At 43.8% G+C, this 16,142-nt stretch overlaps 1 protein-coding gene across 7 annotated transcripts in view; it reads right to left on the reverse strand.

Moving 5' to 3' along the window:
- Nucleotides 1-225: 225 nt before the first annotated feature.
- grid2ipb (glutamate receptor, ionotropic, delta 2 (Grid2) interacting protein, b) overlaps nucleotides 226-16,142 on the reverse strand; it is a 45,691-nt gene continuing 29,774 nt past the window's right edge. For 2 of the 7 annotated variants that reach the window (XM_085762371.1, XM_085762368.1), the window contains 14 exons: nucleotides 15,909-16,059; nucleotides 14,586-14,887; nucleotides 13,125-13,169; nucleotides 11,762-12,499; nucleotides 10,339-10,491; nucleotides 9,846-9,933; nucleotides 9,279-9,356; nucleotides 7,612-7,808; nucleotides 3,917-4,072; nucleotides 3,742-3,828; nucleotides 3,509-3,638; nucleotides 3,090-3,208; nucleotides 1,887-2,051; nucleotides 969-1,586 (listed from right to left, as the gene is read on the reverse strand). In XM_085762371.1, the coding sequence (XP_085618497.1) occupies nucleotides 1,515-1,586; nucleotides 1,887-2,051; nucleotides 3,090-3,208; nucleotides 3,509-3,638; nucleotides 3,742-3,828; nucleotides 3,917-4,072; nucleotides 7,612-7,808; nucleotides 9,279-9,356; nucleotides 9,846-9,933; nucleotides 10,339-10,491; nucleotides 11,762-12,499; nucleotides 13,125-13,169; nucleotides 14,586-14,887; nucleotides 15,909-16,059 (2,481 nt within the window). In that variant the 3' untranslated portion in view covers nucleotides 969-1,514. Of the gene's footprint in view, nucleotides 1,587-1,886; nucleotides 2,052-3,089; nucleotides 3,209-3,508; nucleotides 3,639-3,741; nucleotides 3,829-3,916; nucleotides 4,073-7,611; nucleotides 7,809-9,278; nucleotides 9,369-9,845; nucleotides 9,934-10,338; nucleotides 10,492-11,761; nucleotides 12,500-13,124; nucleotides 13,170-14,585; nucleotides 14,888-15,908; nucleotides 16,060-16,142 lie in introns of all 7 variants that reach the window. The other 5 variants (XM_085762372.1, XM_085762370.1, XM_085762367.1 and 2 more) reach the window with 4 other exon arrangements.

A 16,142-nucleotide genomic window follows, 5' to 3' on the forward strand; every position in this document is an offset into this window, starting at 1 on the left:
GAACAATGTTATGGAAGCTAAAGTAAGGCCAAAATGATGACAATAGAAGCAGCAAAATGTAAACGTAAAATGTTATCACTTCTGAATACTTAAATATGATTGAGTTACCAACCACTGAAACAAATTAAATTATGAATTTTGAATTCACCTCTTAAACATTAAAGATTTTTACTATTTCATTTTTTATTTTCTTTTTAAGGTTCACTGATTCAGACAGATACTAAATGTTGACTGACCAGCTGTAAACTGATGGAACTGGGGTCTAATCAATTCAATTCCTGATCATTTGCTAATTTCTAGTGTTATTTAAATTAAGATTTGGTATTTGAACTTAATCCAATTTAACAATTTTTTTTTTTGCTTGAATATCATTTTAAGATCCACACATAACCCATTGAATTTGAGCAAATTAAGTTTTCTGAATTACACAACTTGACATTACTAACTGGAAAATTCAAAGAAAGGAATTAAAACTTTTAACTTATAATACTATTGAGTTCAGTTTTAACATTTTAGTTTCAACGTAAAGAATTCAGCAGTGGTTCAATTGTATGGTCTTGTTTCACTTCCACTGGAAGTGGTCATCTGATCCTTATCAGCTGATTAGAAATGTAATATGCAGGACAACAGTCATACAGAGCTCTGGGTGGACGACTTCCACTTCAACTCACTGCATGAGGGGGAAGAAAATCTAATTTCTCGCCAACGATGCTCCTTAAAATCACAGTAAATTAGATGAAAACGACCACATCTGTAATCAGTGATGTGGATTCACGTTGTTGTAAAAACTCCAAATATCCTCTATTTTTAGACCTTTAGATGAAACCCTGCTGTGTGGGAGGCAGTGAGTATGAACTGTCTGATCAAACACTCTGTCTGTACACACTATACACACACCACATGGGAATCCTCTTGATCCCAGATAACTGTCTCAGTCTACATCTACGCTTCTTTTTTTTTTTTTCTTAACAATTTTCAAATATGACCTGATAGAAAATATAAACTTTGTATAGTTTTATAATAAACATAGCAAGTAATCTGTAAATATCCAGACCAGTTGTTTTCATTGCTTACATCTCATTTTAATGCAGCATCGAGATGAAGTGAAGCAACCGCACGTGTGAGGACGGTTTCTCTGATGAATCCTTTACTATGTAACATGTATTAAAGTGTATAAGAGTGTATTAAAGGGAGATGTAAGTAATGTAAACCCAGTGTGAGTCTTCAGTGTGTGGTGAATTCTAGTCGACCTGTGGACACCTGAATGTTTCTGCTCCACCCAGCACCTGGAATAACAGCGCTGCTGCACTCTGATTAACTACACACTGTAACAGTAGATTTCCTCTCCTTCTGTCTCTTTCCGTTTGCTATAGATGATGTGGTCTCTGTTCCTGTTGGGTTTCAGTGTCTCTGTGTGTGTGTGATCTTGGCACTTTGGTTGTGGAGAGCAGAGAGAAAATGGAGCCAAACTGGCCGTGTTGGTTTGGCCTGACGTCTGCCCGCATTCGATGCTTCTACCAGGCCAGAGGGGAAGACAGTCTGGGGCTTCTGGGGTTTTCTGGAGTCTGGGTCTCACTCAGAGCCCTCTGCAAAACAAAACCCATAATCTCATTTGATTTATACGTATTTTGCCATATTATTTTCAGATTTAGAGCACATTCGGTTATTCTGCAGACAGCGGCTCTTTGCTGTATAATCACTTTCTAGCTGCAGGCTGTCAGTCTGTGTTAACACTAATGAATACCTCCATGTTTTGGGGGTTTCAGTCGGATACACACCTGCTGCATACATCAGAATATAGCTGAGCTGCTCACTCTCCAGAACACGTCAAGCTCGTCCTCACCGGTTCTGTCGACTACCATAAAAACAACAGCACAGTCTCTCACCTCAAACTTGGTAATGAAATCTCCAAAGATGGCGAAGAAGGCCTCCGTGCTGGTGGACTTGCTGTCCTCTCCGAAGTAGAGGGCCACCTTGGAGAACTCCTCCATCGCGCGGGTCTGCAGAGACTCCAGAGACTGGATGGCAGGGTGGCTGTTCTCCAGGAAGCTCTGTGGGCGCACAAGGCCAAGCGGTGAGGGGAACACGTCATGTGGGGTAAAAATCAGCCAATAGAAACAATTATAACAAAGTGGTGTGTGGCTCTGCAGAGGTTTTCTACAGTCTGAGAAAATAACCCTGATGATGTCACCATGATGTCATCGGTGTGATGTTGAATGGGATGTGGAAATTACAGTTGTTTGTGTTTCAACCAGAGGAGTGGAGTTTTCACCATGGATGGAGAATCTAACAACAAATTACTACTACTTATTATCAAGTTGGGAAATTCTGGGAATTCTGGGAAATGTAGCATCCAGCGTTCTGGACCTTTATCTGTACTGGGGACTAGTTTACTTTCCAAAATCTGTAGATCAGATTTGTGGTAGTGCTGTATTAGTTGTTGAAGAAGTCTTGTATCACTTCCTCCTTCACTCACACGCTACTGAACAAATCAGGAATCAGCTCAGACACACAGTATGTCTCATCTCACATATATAACGTCATGTCAGTAGGTTGGTAACATTTGTTAAAGGGATAGTTCAACATTTTGGCAAATTGGCAATTGCCATAATCCCTATAGTTTTAGGAGTAGGTTTGTTACCTTTGGTGCAAGCTACTTTTAGAACGGCGACTTGTCCACTTGTCCTCCATAGCGTAGCTCTGAGCAGCTCGCGGCTCTGCTCCACCGTTCTAAAATTAGCTTGCACCAATGATTAAAGGTAACAAACCTACTGCTAAAACTATAAGGATTATGGCACTGGGCCAATTTGCCAAAATGTTGAACTATTCCTTTAAAACCAACTTGCTTAATTTTATTATCTGGTATGAAAATGGTGAACAATATACTTATTCGCTACTTGCTGAGAAAATATATGCCTCTCCTCTCTCCAGCTGCAGCTCAGTGATGGTCAGTTCAATGTACTTTGCAATATGTTGACCTGTTCCTTTAATCATTTAAAATCTCATCAATCGGTAGCTGCATTTAAAATAATTGGTGTCAAATGAAAACCTCTGATACACTTCCTGTTGTGTATTAATTATGAACGTACGCTCATGACAGAAGCGAAGTGGTCCTCGGAGGTGGGTGGGATCTTCAGACAGGCCGTCCTGATGTCCTGGATGGTGGTGTGAAGGTCACCCAGCTCTGTGGTGATGGCCCTCTGGTTCACTGGACCAATCAGATGCACACATGAAGAAATATGAGTACAACATTAGAAACACTTTCAAAATTAAAATATGCAAACTATTAACCAGCCTTAACATCAAGCTGAAATGTGAACCAACACGGCATAAATCTGCATGAATTTGGATGTTTTTAGTAAAGTCTGGCGGCTCTGCGCTGACATCCGGCTGCTGTGTGGGAATTAGCATTTTTTTTTACAGGATGGAACGGCTACATTCAGCTACTCGGTGATTCTCAGGAAGGAAAGCCGAGCTGAAGAGCCACGCTGCTGTAACATCCCCGTACCCTTGGCTGCCAGAGGCACCGTTGTAAGGTCTCTGGAAAAGTTGAGCAGCTCAGGGAAGTGTTGGCACAGGGACTTGGCCAGAATGTGCAGAAAGGTGGATTTTCCATCCACTGTTTTGGTCGTGCTCAGCTGCAAGACATAAAGGGAAAGAATGAGACATGACGCCCGGAGGGTAAAAAAATAAAATCCAGATACACAGAGTGTGGTTAAAGCGCAGGTGACCACGCTGTACCTCGGTTAGGAAGTTGATCTTAAAACTGGTCGTCCTGTTGCTCTTAGGCTGCCCGTTGTTCAGGTAATTCCCCATCGCAAGAACAAACTGTGGGCAGGAAAAAATGAATTTAATAACACCTGTCACCATAGAAACTGACAGTTTTACATCCCTGTTCTCTGCTCTGGATGTTTACCTCCAGGATTTTGGCCAGTTTCTTGCTACTCTTCAGCTCCACTGAGGCCTTGTAGATGTAATCGTACGCAACCTTCATCTCCTCCGTCCTCTCCTGCAGCGTCGTCTTGAAGTGGAGACTCCTCAGACGAGTCTTGTACTCAGGCACCATCAGCATCTGAAAGCAGAAAAACCACTCTTACTTGCTGTAGTGTATCGTCCTCCTGCACCTTATTCTGAGTTTCTAGAAGAATTCCCTGACTTTCTGTCAAATTTAGCAATGAGTTCAGACAAAGTCATTATAGTAGGTGACTTTAACATTCATGTGGACGTCGATGATGATTGTCTGGCTACTGCATTCAAGTCACTTTTGGATTCAGTCGGCTTCTCTCAGAGGGTAAACAAACCCACTCACACTTTTAATCATATCCTTGACTTAGTACTTACTTATGGAATAGAAGCTGACCATGTCACAGTTCTTCCTCAGAACCCCGTCTTGTCCGACCATTCTTTAATAACATTTGAATTTACTTTAACAAATTATATCCTACCTGGGAAAAAATCCCGCTACAGTAGATGTCTATCTGACACGGCTGTTTCTAGATTTAAAGAGCTTATTCCAGCAGAGCTTGCTGCCACATCCTGTAACCATATTATGGGCAGTGATGCTGACTTCACCACATTCTGTAACCATATTATGGGCAGTTATGCTGGTTTCACCCCCACACAGGTGGAACTATCTTGTGGATAGCACTGCAGCAGCAGCACTCCTTGGAACACTTGATGCTGTAGCTCCCCTCAAAAAGAAAGTTATCAATCAGAAAGAATAGCTCCCTGTACAGCCCAAACTGCGTGCTTTGAAACAGAAGACCAGGACAGCTGGAAAGGAAAACACATTCCAGCCAACATGAGGAAGAGACCGTCAAGCCTGGAAGGATAGTTTATTAATATATAAAAAAGAACTCCGTAATGCTAGAAGCAATTACTATTCATCTCTAATAGAAAGAATAAGAACAACCCCAGGTTCCTTTTCAACACTGTGGCAGGCTGAACCAAAGAACCATAGTGTTGTTGAGCATCCATCCCTCCAACTCTCAGCAAGCAAACGACTTCCTAAAACTTTCTTTACCGAAAAGATAGTTATAATATTAGAACAAAAATTGCTAGTAATGGCCCACAGATTACGGTTACCCATAGAAGCACCTCCCAGACTTGGTACACACTTGGACAGCTTCTCTCCCCATACGACCTGTCAGACTTAACTTCTGCAATTACTTCTTCCAAGTCAGCCACATGTTTGCTGGATCCAGTTCCGACAAGGACTACTTAAGGATGTCTTCCCCTTAATTAACATTTCTTTTTCTGAACCAAATCAATCTTTCCTTAGCGCAGGCTACGTGCCACAGACGGCCTTCAAGGTGGCTGTCATTAACCCTTTACTTAAAAAACCTTCTCTTGACCCAGATGTCCTTGCCAACTATCGGCCCTATATCCAACCTTCCTTACATTCTCTAAGATCCTTGAGAAGATTGTCCTGGAGCAGCTACATGAACATCTGCACAGCAACGAGCTCTTTGAAGCTTTCCAATCTGGATTCAGAGAACACCATAGCACTGAAACAGCACTTGTCAAAGTCTCTAATGATCTTCTTATAGCTTCAGACAGAGGTCTCGTCTCTGTTCTTGTACTTTTGGACCTCAGTGCTGCATTCCGACACCATCGACCACAGCATCCTGCTGCAGAGACTAGATCATGAAATAGGGATTAAAGGAACTGCCCTGAAATGGTTTAAGTCATACTTATCTGACAGTTTCAATTTGTTAATGTTAAATAACGACCACTCAGAGTATAGCAGAGTTACGTATGGATGTAACCGCAGGGTTCAGTTCTTAGGGCCAATCCTCTTCATTCTTTACAATGCTCCCATTAGGTGGCATCATCCGGAAGCACTCAATAAATTTTCACTGTGATGCTGATGATACGCAACTCTACTTGTCCATGGAGCCAGATGACAGAAGCCGCCTCATCAATCTGCAAGACTGTCTGAAAGACATTAGATCCGGGATGTCCTCTAACTTCTTGCTACTGAATTCAGATAAAAACTGAGGTCATCGTGTTTGGACCTAAACATCTCAGGGACAAACGTTCTCCAATCAGATCGCTACTCTAGATGGCATCACCCTGACCCCGAGTACTACCACCGCGAGGAACCTTGGAGTCATTTTGACCAGGACCTTTCCTTTAGCTCCCACATAAAGCACGTGACTAGGACCGCCTTCTTACCATCTGCGCAGTATCACTAAGATTAGGAATATCCTCTCCCAGATGTGATGCTGAGAAATACTAGTACATGCATTTATCACTTCTAGTGCTAGACTACTGCAACTCTCTCCTGTCAGGATGTCCGAAGAAACTCTCTAAAGAGTCTCCAGCTGGTCCCAGAATGCCGCAGCGAGGGTTTTGACAGGAGTTAGGAAGAGAGAGAGCACATCTCTCCCACCTTAGCTTCTCTCCACTGGCTTCCTGTGGATTTAGAATAGACTTCAAAATCCTTCTGCTGACCTTATAAGGCTCTTAATGATAAAGCTCCAACCTATCTGAAAGAACTAATCATTCCTTACTGTCCTACCAGAGCACTCCGCTCCCAGAGTGCAGGTCTGTTAGTGTTAGTGACTCCCAGTATCTCTAGAAACAGACTGGGAGGTAGAGCCTTCAGTTACCGGGCTCCTTTACTGTGGAACCAGCTCTCTCCATGGGTCAAACAGGCAGACAGACACTCTAACTACATTTAAGTTGAGGCTGAAGACCTTCCTCTATGACAGAGCTTTTAGTTAGGGCTGGTTCAGGTAGCTCTGAACCATTTTATAGCTACGCTGCTATAGGCTTAGACTGCTGGGGACCCATCTGGTTACACAGAGCCCTCTCCTCCTCTTCTCTTCTCTTCTCTTCTCTCCTCTTCTCTTCTCTTCTCTTCTCTTCTCTTCTCTCCTCCCCTCCCCTCTCCCTCTCCTCTCCTTCCTCTCCTCTTCCTCTCCTCTCTTCTCCTCAGTATATTTTGAACTGTCATTTTCTGTTGTACTTTGTAGTTTGGCCTTGGTGTCTCGCACTCTCTCTGTGTTCCGCAGGTCCACCGGAACTCCATCTCTCTGCACAGCCGCGCCTGCATCGCCCCCCCCCCGCCCCTCCCCTCCCCTTCCCCTGCTGTTAGGCCGGGCTCCCCTTCCTTCCCATGGACCAGTCTACCACCCAGCCCCCCTCCATCGAGCTGGCCAGCTCCCCCTGCCCCCCCCCCCCCCCCTCACCAGAGACTGCCTTCATCAACTCCTGCTAACATTTCCATATTTCGCACATTCTGTGACAAACTGTAAACTGTTTTCTTGTCTGTAACAACATCTATTGCACGTCTGTCCGTCCTGGGTGAGGGATCCCTCCTCTGTTGCTCACCCTGAGGTTTCTCCGACTTTTCCCTGTTAAAAGGGTTTTCCATGGAGTTTTTCCTCAGTCGATGTGAGGGTCTAAGGACAGAGGATGTTGTTACGATGCCATGTAAAGCCCTTTGAGACAAACTGTTTGTAAAAACGGGCTATACAAATAAAATTGCCTTGCCTTGCCTTGCCATCTGTAACACATAAAACCACTCGTTTACCTACATGGTTGCTTTGCTTGTAAAACTCGGGTCAGGTTGGATTTATTTGATTTATATTTTTGTGGTTGTACCTGGAAAATGAACTGGTCGGGCTCGCTCAGCTTGGCCGGGTCCTGGTCGAACTGCTCGTACTGTTTGACCTCCTCCTCGTCTGGAGCGTAGAGCATCAGCTGCTTGATGTGGGCCGGCTCCAGCCTGTTGGTGGTCATGTTCATCAAGACCTGACGCAGCTCGGTGGGCGAGAGCTTCAGATGGGCGATGAGGATGGCTGCAGAGAGGAGGAGGATGAGGAGGGAGGGAATGGATCACTCATTTACACATAAAACCTTTCATCCCCTTATGAAGATGTGTCATCTCCCACTGTGAATTATTCAGATTCCCTCCTGTGTTCAAAGGAGCGTCAGATTATAAAACTCCAAATTACATCCAAAAACCTGCCGAGAGAGAAAGTGGAAAAACTTCAACAAGAAAGTGAAACAAGTCTCACTTACACAGGAAACTGAACCCGTCATCCACAGTATCATAAACTACAGTCTACATATCACAGTGAAGTCCCAGCTGTCAAAATGATTCTTCATTGTAATAAAAATCTTTGCAAACAACATGTTTTCTGCTTTTCTGCAAGTTTTTGTTATATGCAACATGCTATTGAAACTCACTGTATTACTTCTTAGGACTAAATCCTGAAATGAAGATTTAGAACTTATATAAATGACAGGAAACTTTTCACTTTAACTCAATTTTCACTATATCCAGTTTTAAAATCATAAAAAACACTGCAATAAAATGCTTTTTATCAGAGCATCACAACATTGTTTTCATTACTCAATTCTGATCACCTTTCAAAATAAAATGGTTATTGATTGTCAACTGTCGCTAATGGAACATCACTGTCTGAACTTATTGACGCCAACGCCCTGTTCAGTTCAAACCTGCTCACATCAGATGATGGAGTTTCATCCGCATCAGATCTAACGCAGCTTTCTCTCTTGGATGGCCGTAAGAATCTGTTCCTGAAAACCTGCACAAACACGGCACACCTTTCTCTCACCACGGCTTCTCTTCCCACACTCTTGTCTCTCTCTTTGGTTCTTCAGATTTACAGATCAAACATTTTCCACCTCTTCATCTTGTCACAGTGAGTGAGCCAACAACACAAACAGATGTCTCTTCATTAGGAACCAGACTGTGAGCAGAGGACTCTCAGGTGGAATCTGTTCTCTGTTCTGAGCTTTTCAATAATTATGAGTCAGCTCAATGCATTTCATGAGTTATTTTGAGGCTGCTTGACCAAAACAAAGGGTTTTTTAAATTTTTTTATTCAAGTACAGACAGTGTGTGGGAGTTGATCATTTTGTTTTGTACTTTGCCTTTTTCTTCTTTGTATCAGTCAGTACAGAAACTACAACCTTTATTTTATTTTATTTTTTGCCAAAGCTCTACATTGTGCACCAATGTGCTGTATGACAAAGTGTCCATAAATTCACTGAGAACTGCAGCTCAGTTTTTGTTTTACCCCATTTCTATTAGTAAAATTTCTGCTCAGTGTTTGCACTTTATTTGTAAAGTCAGAGTTTGGGTTAAGAATGTTTTGCGAATTACAACTGAAATTGACCCAAAATGATAAAAACAGAATAAAATAATAATGTTGTGTAATGTGATAAAAATATCTTGTCTCAACCTCTCAGCTGTGTGTGGCTCTCTGTGATGTGTGTGTGAGTGTGTGTGTGGTACTCACAAGCGTTGTAGGCTTTCTTATGAGACAGAATCTCCACCACGTCTTTCTTTTTAAAGTTCTCGGAAACGAAGGCTGGCTCTGGAGGAGAGACTGATAATTTTAACAACAGTGTAAGGATGTGTTCTCCAGGCACCGGGGGTCAACACACACACATACACATACAGACACACACACAGTGGCTTAGTGAGGGGGGTTGATGGGTTAATAACACAGCTCTGCCATTTGAATTGCTAGAGGCCAGAATGCTGCGTGTAGGAGACGCTGAGGTGTGTTTCTCCTCTGGCAGAGCCGTGTTATTACAAGAGGAGAAGAAAGAAGAAGAGGGGAGTGGTGCCTTATGGAGAATGAATATGATGAGCAGGTGAATGGAGCAGCTCCAAAGCAGCTCATGGAGAACATCACAACTGTGAAGGTATAAACAAAACAGACGATGTCAATATATAAACACAAAATTCACAAATTTTGATAAATAATAATGCTGTTGATGATTGTGATGATGATGATGATGATGGTGATGGTGATGATGCAGGGGTGAGGAACAGTGACCAGATGCACAGAACCACTCACTGGATCTTCGCTGGGTCCCGAAGTGCAGATCGAGGTCCAGGTACTTCACCATGTCAGTGAGCTTGTCGTAGTCCGAGTCTTCACCGAGCTGAACACAGGCAGGGGGAACACACTGTACTCTCTACACACACAGTCAAGGCTTTATTCCCTACATGTCTGAAGAATCTCTTCATACCCAGACATCAGACTTAATCCATGTCTGACAGGCTGGTGGAGACAAACAGAAAGTCTAAAAAGAGCAGATAAACCCAGCATGAATTCTAGTCACAAAAACAAGGCTTCTGCTTTGATGCCACCATGACTCATCAGAGACACCACAGAAGAGATGAGTAGTTTTTTTTCTTTTTTCCAAATATGGGGAGAGAGACGTAGGAGTGAGAAAACTCACAGCCGAAGTGGGAAGACTGTTGTTTACCGTGTTTAAGCTCCGAAGCCGAGCTGCGGCCTGAAACGCCGCCTTATGCCGAAGAGTAATAAGAGCTCACACACTCACCTGACCCCAGATGGTTCCCTCAGAGTTCTCCACCTGCTCCCAGCGCAGCCTCTTCACACTCATGTGGTTGGTGTCCGAGGCGTGGTGGCCCGGCTTGGGCAGCGGAGGCGGCTCGCAGGGTGGGGGCAGGGGTGGAGGTGGCGGTGGTGGAACCTTAGAGATTACAAAGAAAAAACACTTTGTTTAATTTATTCGATATTTTTACATCTGGAAGTTTCACAAGTTAAAACCAAAAAAAACCCAAATGTTTTCTTTCCACCAAGAGAGTTTCATGTAAACTGTCTGGATGTCAGAACCTGAGGACTTTGACTCAGACTTTACAAAACCAGCTGCACTGAACACAAACTGAAATGTGCTTTATATTTTCTGTCTTAAAGCAGCGTGTCCTTTCAGAGCAACATATTCCTGTTGCCTTCATTGTGCTTTTGTTCTGTCCCCTTGAGACGTGTTACAGAAACACAGTGAGCAAACTGCCAATAGAAGCAACACTCTTCTATTTCTGTAAAAGCACTAAGACAGTAACAGCTCTTCAGAGGGATGCTTCCAACACTTGTTTTTTATTTTCTGTGACATTATTGTTGCTAGGTGCTTAATGCAGTGGTACTGCTGCACTGCACCACCCTGCACTGTCATTGTTTATGAATGAACATCTCTCATGTGTCACCAGTGGTGGAAGAAGTGCTAAGATATTTTATTTTAATGGAACAAGCTGCTGTTTTGTAGGAGATAAATCAGCAGAACATACTTCAAGTAACAAAAGTTGAACTATTTGTTCAATAAAAATGTCTCATGTGGCTGAGGCATTGTATTTTAGCTGGATTTTTATTGTTGTGTCTGGTTGGAGATGGAGCAAATTTGAACTTTTTTATGCTGTAGTGTTAAATCAATTTAGTCCAGTGGTTCCCAGACCTGGAGTTGGGCCCCACCACAGGATCATAAGATAAATGTGAAGGTGTAGAGATGATTAATGAGAGAGTAAAGAAGATAAATCTCTCTCTACTCTTTGCTGTTTTACTGAAATACTGGAGAAGAGAGAAGAAGAAGCAAAAGGGGAAGAAAAGTAAAGGAGAAAGGGAAGTGACAGAGAAAGGGAGCAAGGAGGAGGGGAAAGGCTTTACCACGTCTCCATGGAAACACTGGACCGGTCTCCAGTCTACAGCTATAGATTTTAAATATGCTTCACCTATTTAATCACCTTATATCATCTGTAATTTAATTTGAATTGATCAATTGTATTTAACTGTATCTCCATAATGCTAAAACTTTATAATTGGGATGGATATCTAGAGTAGATCTCATAAAATTGTTTGTTTCTTCTTTGGGAAATAATGATTGTATGGGACTGCAATTTAAAAAGAGGATATAAAATGTGTCTTTGGGTATTGTAACTGTGGGTAACTGACCCACTGTGAGGACACATTACCTGCTGTGACTGGTTCTCCTTCCGTGTGCTTTCATAAGTCTTGGTGTGAGTGGGGAGGGTGGAGTGGGAGCCTGGAGGCTGGGAGCCTGCGGGGCCTTGGCTGGCGGACTGGGAGGTGCTGTGCTCCTGGAGGGACGGCGGCAGCGGGCCCTGGTAGCTGTGTTGGTGGTGGAGCTGGTGGTGCCTCTGGAGGACGAGCTGGCTCGGTCTCAGCACCTGAGGGGACGGCTGCGGGGACGGCTGGCGGATAGGCTGCGGTTGGCTGAGCTGGCGCGGGAGGTAGCAGGGGCGGGACGGCTGGGTGGAGCGCAGCGTGGTGGCGTGGCCGTGTGTGAGACGGGTGGAGGTGGTCTGGATGCGCTGGTGGGTGCTGTCCGCATCTTCTCTGGTGGGGAGCATGTTGTGTAGAGGGGAGCGGCTGGAGAGGAGGGTCCGCGGAGGGGGCGGGGGCGGAGGGATGATGGGGTGGTGCGGCTGGAAGGGCATCCGGCTGCGGGGGATGTGCTCGGGGGAGAAGCGGATGGGCGGGACAGGGTCGATGAACTGGACGGGGGGCGGGATCAGAGACTGGAACGTTGGTGGAGGTGGGGGGCTCTGGGTGGGAGGAGGCGGGATGGGTTCAGATCCAGAGGAGTAGGAGGGAGATGAAGCCTCGTCGCTGCTGCTGTGTTCCTCGCTGCTGCCGCTGCTCAGGTGCCGCGGCATGAAGCCCAGCTCCTGGTCCTCCAGGAAACTCATCTGTGGGGAGGAGAGGAGTATCATCAGACCCGACAGCCACAATGTCCACATAACAGAAGATCTAAAAGTGTACTGTAGCTCGTCTAATTTAGGTTCTGACAGTTTGTTGCTGTTAGATATCTGGAGCCAGAAACTTACTCTAATACTCCTATAGCCAATTAAACAACTCAAGAGTTTCAACTGTAAAACTTAAATGCACTTATTCTTTTTCTTTTATTTATTTTTCTTTCTCTTTTTCTTCTTCTTATGGGGTATAAAGGCCATAAAAGCAACAAAAAAGAATAAAATAAAATAAAATGCAAGCTGTTGGTCTACAAGCTTTGACACACGTGCACATAGACAGCATCAGATGCATTACTCATCTATTTATAACAGCCAAAGATTACAATGCAAAGTTTACTGTAAAATTCCCAAAACAACATAAAAACAATGCCAGCTTTAAATTGAGTGCAACCCAGTTAATTACATACTATATGTATTTCTAAAAACAGAGACTAAGGTCTAATGTTGGTCACAGGACATTAACATCAGCCAGCACCTTATCATAACCTTAGATCTCCATTAAGAAACACTGCGATATAATTAGACTCTATAACTGTATAACTGAGTATCATGTGTTACTTACAGTCACACCTCTTCTTCTGAAACCAAGACAATCACCTTCATATATCTGTTCATGTGACACAAGTGTTGATTGTAGCGTAAACATGCAGCTATGCACTACAACGTGATGACTATAATCACATGTTCATCTGCTCAGTTGTTGATAATAATGAAATGCTCAAACAACAGATTGTCTGTTCTTAGTGCAACATTATACAATAAAATAGTAAATACAACATGACAAAATATAACATTTTAGCATGTGAATGTGAGACAGTAGTATAATTACCATGAACACAAAGACCATTACAGTCGCTACACGGATTTGCAGTGCAGAGGCCCATTGTGTACAGCTGGGTGAGGTTACACAGCAAATATGTGGTACTGCTTTACAGCACCAAGGATAATGATGATACTATATCACTTTTAAGTTTATGGTAGGAAATGTAGAAGTAGCTAAACTGGCATGAAATACAGCCTTTTAAATAGAGCCTCATTTTATTCATTATGTCAAATGATAACAGTGAGGTTTCCCACTTGAACTAAGTTAGAAATTATATTTGTATATGTTCCATGTACTGTAGCAGCTTTAAATGTAATAGGGGAAGCATTGAATTAAATTAAAGTTCCTTGCCCCATAATGCCTTGTTCCTTTCACTGCACCAGTGACTGTGAGTTAGTAGCAGCTGGCTGCGATGCTAGGTGTGATCACACATGTGACTTCTACTCAAGGACAGTATACATGTAGTATGAAGGGTTAGAAGAGTGGCCTTGGGTAACTGTCAGCGGTGTATTTAGCTTTTTTTTATAGATTCTGGTGCTAACGTCAGCGAACTGACAAGTTAAAGGCAGTGAGTCAGTTCATTTGGATTCAGCTTCTCTTGTTTAATCCACAAATATAGTTCAGCTTGTTTGTGCAGCTGCAAAACAGTGCAACATGAAATCTCTAAGACTTTGCAACATCTTTATATGGCAGCTGCAGTACTGTGTTGTTTTTTATCCTCCTGCTGGGCCCCGCATTGCTGAACACAACCAGTCAGGGAGGGAAAAGAAAATTGCTGAGATAACGGTTAAGATTCTGCAGTACTGTATATAGATTAAATTGAAATTGGAATTCATTTTACTGTAGCAAACACTAAGGTGGTTATCCCATCTCTGAGGAGTAGAAGGCATACTGTAGATGCGATAAAATTATTGTGTGTGAAATGTGTCAAAGTGCTTCCCACTTCGTTTATTTCCTAGAAAAAGTTTGAGGAGGAGAGAGGAACCCCGTAGCATACTGCTAACTCTCAGAGCTGCCAGTTCAGTGAAAGGAAAAACCAAAAATAGTGCAGCTAAGAATAACAAATTAACATATTAAAATACTGACATCGTAAGCTTAAAAACTAATCAGGGCTTAAAATAGCATAAACACATGCATGTGCTGTGTTTGTATAAACAGAGCTGATGGTGTGTGCTTGACTGGAGGCAGTGGTTTCCTCACCTCCTCATAGTCATTCTCCCCGGGTACGAAGTCGTCCACCAGGGTGACCCGGTGTCCCAGCTGCTCGCTCAAGGCGTCCAGGAACTTGTCGGTGTCGCGGCTGCGCGGCGGACGGGAGAAGGTGAACAGCTTCTTGCGACGGGTGAGCGTGTTGGGGTCGCTGCCTGGGTGCTGCGGGGAGGCCGGGGGGCTCTCCAGGCTGACGTAGGGGTTGGAGTCCACGCTGCTCTGGTGGTGGATCTCGTACACGGGGGTGGGGAGAGGCTCCTTCCAGGACAGGGACAGCCCCGATTTACGGTTCCCTGTACAAGAAAAGAGATGAAAGATGGCTGCTGCTGCTGCTGTTGGGAATGTTTAAAAGAATAGTTCACCCAAAATTCAAATTGCACTCATTATACTCACCCTCATGTCGACTAAGGGCTGGGAGAAGTTTCAGAGTCCTCTGTGGCTTCTCTGAGTTACAGGGGGTCTCGGCGTAGCAGTGCATGTCCATATAACAGTTGCAAATGGATACCAACTGTCTTCGTACACAAGCTTGAAATATAGACTTATTTAATTTTTTTCGGAACAATTTCGCATTTCGGGGCTTCAATACAAGACGGACATTACATACAAGCAGCATGGAGGTATTTGGATGTTTTTGGTGTGTCTTTTTGTTACGAAGACAGTTGGTATCCATTTGCAACCATTATATGGACATGCACTGCTACGCCGAGACCCCCTGTAACTCTGAGAAGCCACGGAGGACTCTGAATCTTCTCCCAGCCCTTAGTCGACATGAGGGTGAGTAGATAATGAGTGAAATTTCAATTTTGAGTGAACTATTCCTTTAACACCGCACATGTTTCTGCCACATGGTGCTGGGAAATTTTTACATTTTACACAACTACTTAATCCCTCTAGAAATAATGTGTGACACTCTTGGCCATTCTTGTTGTCGCCTTGGGGATAATTTCTTCTGAGAGGGGAGCCATGGCAACAAAAAGGTAAACTGCAGGCTTATGCGCACACAAATAGATTGGAAGATTTGAATGAGTTCTGTATCAAACACATTCAAACGTCCACTCCTCTTGTGCCATGTTCATATCAAGATTGATTAAAGCTGCTAATTTTCTCTAATTAAATGCACTGACACAAATACAACATGACATGAACATGGCATCAGTCATGTACCACCAGGACCCAACATCAAGATCCCATGTGCAAAATCTTGGACCGTGATGGCAGATGGGTGGGAATCGCTGATGAAAGCGTCGAGTGTGTTCACTGTTGTGTGTAGGTGGGCGTTGGGGGGCGTGTGTGTGTGTGTCAGCCCCGGAGTACCTGTGAGAGGGGGAAGTGTGAGGGGGGAGAGAGAGCGCCCGAAGGCCTCGGTCTGTCCCGGCCTCTCGGGCTCCACCGAGGAGCCGCCCTGCAGCGGAGGCACACCCTTCCCCGCGTACACGTTCTCCAGCTCCGTGTACACACCTGTCATCTATGAGTGGAGGCATGACCAGATGGTTAGCACAACACTTTATTTGCTTTGAAGATCTGCTGCTTTTTTCGTTTTTTTTTTAG

The sequence above is a fragment of the Trachurus japonicus genome, chromosome 19, assembly GCF_045865225.1.
Source record: "Trachurus japonicus isolate A0001 chromosome 19, Traja_1.0".
In the NCBI taxonomy this organism is placed as follows: Eukaryota; Metazoa; Chordata; class Actinopteri; order Carangiformes; family Carangidae; genus Trachurus; species Trachurus japonicus.